Source organism: Gallus gallus, chromosome 3 (assembly GCF_016699485.2).
Source record: "Gallus gallus isolate bGalGal1 chromosome 3, bGalGal1.mat.broiler.GRCg7b, whole genome shotgun sequence".
Classification (NCBI taxonomy): Eukaryota; Metazoa; Chordata; class Aves; order Galliformes; family Phasianidae; genus Gallus; species Gallus gallus.
The window spans coordinates 49,169,678-49,178,066 of NC_052534.1; the positions used below are offsets into that span (position 1 = coordinate 49,169,678).

Below are 8,389 nucleotides of genomic sequence, written 5' to 3' on the forward strand. Positions count from 1 at the left end.
TCCCCGCAAAACTAACTCATTAATGGAAATCAAATAACAAGGGGGGGGGGGGGAGGGTGGGGGGGGGGGGGAAGGGGAGGAAGAGGTAGAATGCGTGGCTGCTCATGAATTAAATATAAGTCTCTGACTGTCCTGAACAAAGCGGCCATCCCCTTGGGAAGGGTGACGTCTCCCCAGTAACGTGATTGCTCCTTCGGAAGCAGAAACGTGTAAACGCTATAAAACGCGGCGGCGCGGCGGGCAGCTCAGATCGTGCGGCGGGACGGAGCTCTCCTCTTCTTCCGTCTCGTCCCCATCGCCCTCCGTTCTCCGTCATCGCACCCCGACAGCCGTTCTTTCGGCAGCAGCGCAGCGGGACAGGGCGCCGTCCCCATAGCGCAGCGGAGCGCCCTCCCGAGCAGCCCCACCGACGGACTCGCGGCTCCGTGAGTAACTCTGCCCGCTTTCAACTCAGCCGTCTGGCTGGTGCGAAGTTGGGTAGCCGGGGAGATGCCCTTCCTTTTTACCATATACATATCCATCTATCTATCTATCTATTTATTAATGAATATGGGGGGATTTTAATCGCTAAGTCCCGGGCGTTGCTGCCCTCCGCAACCGGCCGCGGTCAGCTCGGCCGACCCCACTGCCGGCGGTGTCCGTCCCGTCGGGGCCGGTCGCGGTGCCGGCGGTGACGACTGCCCTGTTCCCTCCGCAGGTGGCGGTCATGGAGCACCGCGGCGCCTCCCCGCTCCTCCTCGCCCTCGCCCTCCTCAGCGCCCTCTGCTGGCGGGCGCGGGCGCTGCCCCCGCGGGGCGCCGCCTTCCCTGCTGTGCCGCGGTAAGGGGCCGGGGCGGGAGGAAGGGTGTGGGGGGTGATGGGTGTCCGCCGACACGCGCAGCCTTCCTTAAGGGAAAGCCCCGTTATCTCCTAGCTGGGAAATAAAAGCACAAAAGCACAGACGTCTGTAGGGAAAAAACTGACTTTTTTCCCCCAGATCTTGAAGAAAGGGAAGTGATCTGCTTGGACTGATGCGTACTTTTGTAATACTGCATGCTTTGAATCGCAGAAGTTTCTATTAGTTATTTAACAAGATTAAGTCAGGTGGTGTAAAGTGTTTTTTACATACATGTAAGAGGAACACAAGTAAAATAAGACTATAGGAGAACTATGTACCAGGAGAGTACAGTGAATTGTTTCCAAGACTTATGATTGGGTTGGTTATTTTTACACAGCCACAGCTTCGCTATTTTGATCAGAGAGGTCTTAAACACCTCTAATATGTAAGTAATACAACTGCTATAGTGACTGCCAAATCAGAAGGGCAGAAATCTTTTCTAGCTCTCACATGTGAGTTTTGCACACACTGGGGTTTAGCATAGCAATGGAATACAGCAGCAGGCAGAAGGAACATCTGATACCAAACTACTGCCAGGCATTCAGAATATCCTTGGTAGAATATAACATATCACATGGAAAAGCGTTTTATGAAGATGTGAAGTAAATTTAAGTCAGGTTATGCAGAGCATTTGCAGTGATACATTTTAGAGGTTTGGATCAGTTTTTAACTTGTATCTAGCAAAAGAAACAGAGCAAAACAGTGTTAGAGAATCATGACTGCTCTTTTTATCTGAAGTTCTGAGGGGGGGGGGGGGTGAAGAAGTAAAGAAGTAAAGAAGGCCTAAGAACTGTTTTGTATGCACTCCAATGCATGTTTTAGGTCTTAGCTGGAGGGTAAGTACTTCACAGAACTCCTTCCACTTTGTATGGGTGAAGGTGGGCGATGAAGCAGTCGTTTATGTAAAATAGAGCTGTTGTATAAAGCTTCACAGTTGTCACTTGAGCTGTAATTGCTGTGTTCACTGGAGGTAACTGTGCATGATGAAAACATATTTCTTGAACATACGTGAAAGAAGATCTGTTATGTCGGTTACTCTATCACCGCACATGAATTATACCTGACGGTGATTTTGCTTTGTACAAACTTCTTCAGAATGCTTTTCAGATTAAAGAAGTAGATAGATGTGTATTTTGCCACAAGCTGGAACGTTAAGTGTCAGTGAATTGTTGAATATCTCCAGCCAACTGCACTTCATTGCTTTTCTTCTCTATTAGACTGGGAAACAGACTGCCCTTTGATGCAGCCAGTGAATCTGACCGCGCCCATGGGTCCTTAAAGTCTGAATCAGACATTTTGCAGAACACACTACCTGAAAATGAGAAATTCTATTTCGATCTGTCCAGAATTATTGATAGGTGAGTTTCTTTTATAATCATAAGTGCAAATGGTGATGCATTGCTTGATTTATGCCAGAAGATCAGTCACATTTTCAAGCAGACATAAGAAAGGAAGGATCAATTACAGAGAAAAACAAAACAAAACAAAAAAACCAACATAGCCTCTGGTTGAATACTGGTAGCAGCAGGAATGTCTGCAGAAATGTTGATTGCATTGCCTTTCTGGCAAGACGAGCTCATTCACTACCCAAGCAGGATGAAAACAATATATTGTGAAAATCTGGAAGTTGTTTTATGATATTAGCTTAATTTAATATGTACAATAGATAAGGAAAGCAGTACATTTGCAAAATGAACATTATCAAGGTGATATAAACCCAGGTTGTATCGTAGAGTTTATTTATTGTCCATTTCAGAAATGCAAGGCATGCTGATGGAATTTTCACCAGTGTCTACAGCCATCTTTTGGCTAAACTTGCTGTGAAGAGATATCTGCATTCGCTTATTAGAAAACGAGTTAGGTGAGGTGACACTTGCATTAGGCAGAGTTCTTTTCTAGATGGCTTCATTGGCAATTTTTTACCCCTCTGTAACTAAGTTCTCATTAGAGAAAATGAAAGGGCAATTGATATAATAAAGGGGAGCTGAAAATCCTATTGACAACATTGTGGGTTTTGTTACCGAATGAATACATTACTATTTATTTCTGATACAGCTATGAAGGATATAGCAGTAGACATTGTACATAACTGCTTATAAATAGTGGCAATATTATAATGATTACCATGCCAATTATCTCTTTTTCCCCCCTCTGGTGGTAATTTTGCTAGCTTGGTGGATGACTGGCAAAAGTAAAAAGAAAATTATTGATTACTCAGCAGTTACATAACATCAGGGTGATGCTCAGTGAAATAAAGAAACAATTGGTTTACAATAACAACAACATGGGATGATTTTCTTTTTTGCTACCATAGAATGCACTGCCAAAGCACTGTATTAGATATGCATTGAAGATTACAGATGAGGCAAACTGGTAGACAATGGGTCTATGGGCAAACTACAGACCAGGTTGTTCATAAAACAATGGTCTTGGGGTGCTGATAAGGGTCATGCTGTACTTCTCTTTCTTTCATATTCTAAGCAGCACCTGTTGAGCACTCTTGGGAATATAATAACATGGTACTTTGGTCTGACCCAATATAACAGTTCCTATGAGAGTGTACTTCATATGCTCAAAAGCTGAGTGAAAATTAGGTTCACCATTTTTACCCATTTGTATCAATTCTGCCTTTGTTCCAAAACCTATAGTGTCAGTTTCTCTTATACCACAAAGTAACATAGAATAAAACAGGACCTTGTTTCCTAAGATTATGCATCAAAATTAAGACTCCAAGTCTGGATTTCACAAAGGATGTTTTGTCTTCTAGTACTTCCTTAAAACAATATTCACAGCTATACGCGTAATGTTACGCTCTTCCTTACCTCAGAGAAAGCCTCAGTCCTCACTGAGTTCAATATGAATAGTGTTCAAGCCCTGTAAGAGATTACAGTGACTTAAACCAGTTCTTGCCTTGATACTGAACTGAAATAGGTTTATATGAATAAAAGAAATAAGAAGAAGTCAGTTTATTAAAATAATAATAATGGTTGCTATGAGAATACATAGGAGAAAGTTGTGAATTTCCCATTCAACCACTTGATCCTACTGAACTCACTTAACAGAAGTCTCTAGAAATCATTGAGGACTGAGAATTTGTTCCTTGTTATTAGGATGCATAATAAGCAATAGAGGTAATGGCTTCTTTTCAAGAGCAGAAAGATCCAAACTCATAGCTGGAACTGAGCACTGAAATGAAAAATTTGATTTATTTAACTTAATATTATAAAGTTTATTTCACTCGTTTAATAATATTTTCTTTTAAACTGATATTGTCTGTTATTTTTACCTCTGTGACTGTTGCATGTTGCCAGCTCCCAGGACAGTCCTGTCAAACGCCACTCTGATGCTGTCTTCACTGACAACTACAGCCGCTTTCGAAAGCAAATGGCTGTGAAGAAATACTTAAACTCAGTTTTAACTGGAAAACGAAGGTACTACAAGAGAGAAAATATGTATTTATTTCCCATCGCTGTATTTTATTAAAACATAAGATTTATGATTTATACCTGTATCTATATATCTACATATAGATCTATATGTATATACATATCTACATGTAGATATATATATATATCTATATATTTATACAAAGAGGACAAAGAAAGATGGTGAGCTTTAACGACTTTTTAACATAGATTATAACCTGGTTTTCAAATACAGACAGCATTTTCTTCCAGACTGAAACAGATGCTACAATCAGACTAGAGTAAAATAATACAGAAGAGATAGCATCTGGCAATCTTAAAAAGCTTCTGGCGTAATCTAAATTTTTTTTTGTATGTATTAAAATTCTTAAGGAAAAAAAAAAACGGAAAACTATGGAAGATGAACAACTTTTTTTTAAGGAAAACACACAATTTGTTGAAATTCTATCTTCATGTAATGACAGGAAATTTATAAGTCCCCAAAAGAATATCCTAGTCAGTATCCTAGTCAGTATAAGTGAGAAGTGAAATTATATATTTTAGGGCTTGTATTCTGTTGCATATTCACACATTTAGACCACCTCTTTCAAGTGTCATGCCCTTTCACTTTTTAAATATGCTATTTCATATAATTTATAACTTCTATATAAGTTTAACAATGTGTACTATATCTACAGTTAGAGCACAACATTGTTTGCTTGTTTGCTTTTTCTTCTGAAGATAATAAAACATGTTTCTGATCCACAACAGCCAGGAAGAGTTAAATCCAGCCAAACTTCGAGGTGAAGCAGAAATTCTTGAACCTTCCTTTTCAGAAAACTATGATGATGTTTCTGTAGATGAACTGCTGAGCCACCTCCCATTGGTATGCCTAGATTTTCTTTCCTTTTGCTGTTAGTTAACTTTACCCATAAAGTGAGATCACTCATTCATCAAATATGGCCTCTCAGAAAAGCAGAAAGAGCTGTGTTCCATGAAATGCTGCTTATTTCTATAGGGATCGTGTGTGACTATAATAATCATTTTAATAATAATAATTAAAGTTTCCCATGATTGCTGTTATTGAAAGTTCCTAATTAAATGGCACTGTTAATAATGTATCTCATTCACTTGGGTGTTTCAGCTTGTGTGCATTGTGGCTTAAGATCAGAATTAACTCATTTTTAATTGCAAAGATTATTATTTCTTCAGAGAACAAACTCAATATTTCTTTTAATAAAAAAAAAAAGGCTGCACATTTTGTTTAACATAACCTAGCTCATTAAGTGTTGCCCAAGAACTAAGAGGATAAGCAATGTGAATCATTGGTATTAAAAAAGTGTTTGACTCCAATATGAAGTCGGCTGCATGTATTTCATGTGGCATGAAAATACTGCAGTTACAGCTCTACATTTAGCTATTACTATTCTTCAAAGCCTATTCATGAACAGTTTTTGTTTTTTATGTAAACACATAACCTTCTGTATCACAGGGACATAAAATTGAAAGGGTAACGTAAAGTTGAATCAGGCCTATTATTCTCAAATGTACTAAAATATTGGTGATTGGGCTATAAATAAGGGAAAAACAAATAGACAAAATATAATTTTGAAGATAATATTCTCAGAGAAAGAAAAAATGCATTTTTCCAAATTGTTTCTTTCAGAGACTGAAAGAAAATTTTCTTTCCCTTTACATATATATGGCAGTTCCTCTAAAGATTCCAAATATTAGAAAGAACAAAAACTGCTTATGCTTCGAGGAACAAAAATGCTTCTAATTGCTGAGATTCAGAAAATAAATGTTCCTTCTACACAAGATTATTCCCAGTCTTTCTGCTTCTGCATTAAGCACCTTCTAAAATTTCTGGCATTGACTAAGTGTGAGAGAATACCAGCGCAGTGTGTCTTCCTGGAATTATTTTCAATCATTTCCTTTTTCATCAGCTGTACTGATGACCCAGTCTGATGAACTGTCTGTGAAAAGTTAGTATTGACTGTTACTGACCATTTTATCATAGTGCCCAATTATTGGTGGAGTGTGTATAAAGAAGCCTGAATTTATATATCCTTCTGAAGGAAGTTATTTTTAAATGGATCCATGCTTCTCTGTAGGCCACACAGTATCATTTTTTGTCTAATCCTTCAATCTTTATTCCTACAACCAATCTTTACATCCTACAACAATCTTTATATCCTACAATCTTATCTACCAGCTGCAAGGTTTATCAAGCTCCCGCCAAGAGCCCCATCTCATACTTGTCAGTTCTAAGTGCAAAACCTGTTTTCTGTCAGCTGTTAGTTCTTGTTTGCTCTTTGCTTTTATACACCTCATCATGCAATGGCTTACCAAAACGGCTATTAAAACATATTTCTCCTTTATATTTCAGGACCTCTGAAGGACACCTAGCAAACTCTTCAACAAGAACAAGTTATTTTTGAGTTCCACATAGTATTTCAAAGAGATGACTTTAGTCATCAAACCAGAACAAATATGTTGTGAAGTGAAAGTTGTGATATATTTGTTTCTTATGTAATAAAAGTTGATATTTACATTGTAAATACTATTCTAGAGTTCTCTACTGAAAGCTGTACATATGGATGCCAGTTAAACAAATGAGAAGTCTGTAAGTCCATATGCTGTAAATCCTTTACTTCAATAAATTCATTTGAAAATGAGTGCACAGCTGAAAAAAGCCCATCATTACTAGTTATTTTAGGTAGGCTCATTTTAGGTGTGGTAAAACTTCAGATAAGCCCATATGATAAAAAGTGTATGTGCAGATATCTTCTTAAACAAGTATAAAAATTTGAGCAAAAGAATATGTGAAGTGTCTTAAAACTTCATTACAAAAATATCTGAAACGATACACTTTCCTAGTTTATCAAACAGTTAGCAGAAATGAAAAAGAATACAAATTCGTTGGCCTCTGACAGTATCTTTCTTTTTTATTCATATTTTTAGTAGTTCTCAATATAGAATTTATGTTAAGACAGCTATCTGAAAGAATAGAGGTCCCAGTAAGTGCTGAATCTACATTATTGGAGGAAGATATTTTTAACTGAAGTATATTACGAAGATTGTTTGGTTATATTACAAAGATAGAGCAAGTAAGTCTCCAGCCCTCATTACTTTACATTTATAGTATCACATCTTAATAAGAAACTGGAAATTTGCATCTAAGTAATCATAATTCATCTATATTTTGTTAAAATTCTAGATTTTAGCAGTTGAATCATGTTCTAAGGAACTGTTTACTTCCTGCAGTAAGGAAACTATGCAGCACTGCATATGCAACTTATAAAATGCATATGCATAAATAATACAAGACATAGCACTCCTGTGACCCATCTTCCACCTCCTAGAAAGAGACAAAATTTATAGTTTATTGTTCTCATTTAGATGGATCCTGTACATACGATAAAATTTGGGATTTATGGGGAAAAGTTCTCAAAAATTTGTAGCCTGTCAATTTGAAACTTTTTTGAATATTGATATCTTCATGTAAAGTGAAAACCAGTTTGCACAGATCAGATGCTATTGTTACTATCTCTAAAAAGCTTTTCCAGAATAGATTTTAGCCTAAGCTGGTTTCACAGAAGTTCACAAGATTCACAAAAGTTGGGCGTGTAATTTTAAGGTCTTCACTTGAAAACTGGTCTTCTAAAAGTTGCCCACTCTCAATTCCTATCTCCTTCTGAAAATCTGAGTGGAAAAGTGGCTTTGGAAATATTTGAGGCATACTAGTAGATGAATGTTGTAGTATCTAATTGGAAATTTTTCCGATGTAGTTTGAATTTTGTTAGGATTTTTGTGATAGTATATTTAGAAATCTTAATAAATAGTTAAAAGAAAAGAAACAAAGAAATAAAACTATATGTGGAATTCATACACAAACTTTCTATTAAAATATACATAATATTCATTGGCTCAATTTAAAGCAACCAGCACTGGAGTGATCAAACTTTTGATCCCCTGATTCCAAAATCTTTAATTTTTATTTATTTATTCTGAGTTTGGCAACAAGATATTTAGTAAAACAGCTTGTCTTCCATGTCTAATATTTAATCTGCTTGATATTTTGTTTCCCTTGGAAAGTACAGAATCT

At 37.3% G+C, this 8,389-nt stretch overlaps 1 protein-coding gene across 2 annotated transcripts; it reads left to right on the forward strand.

The window, feature by feature from the left end:
- Positions 1–247: 247 nt before the first annotated feature.
- On the forward strand, positions 248–6,959 carry VIP (vasoactive intestinal peptide). Of its 2 annotated transcripts, NM_205366.3 has the most exons (7): positions 248–425; positions 698–819; positions 2,095–2,235; positions 2,634–2,738; positions 4,189–4,308; positions 5,053–5,167; positions 6,671–6,959. In NM_205366.3, the coding sequence occupies exons 2-7, from the start codon at positions 707–709 to the stop codon at positions 6,677–6,679; spliced, it is 603 nt and encodes a 200-aa protein (NP_990697.3). In that variant the 5' UTR covers positions 248–425; positions 698–706; the 3' UTR covers positions 6,680–6,959. The 2 variants fall into 2 exon arrangements, with proteins under 2 accessions (NP_990697.3, NP_001170780.1); NM_001177309.2 differs by lacking the exon at positions 2,634–2,738.
- Positions 6,960–8,389: the final 1,430 nt, after the last annotated feature.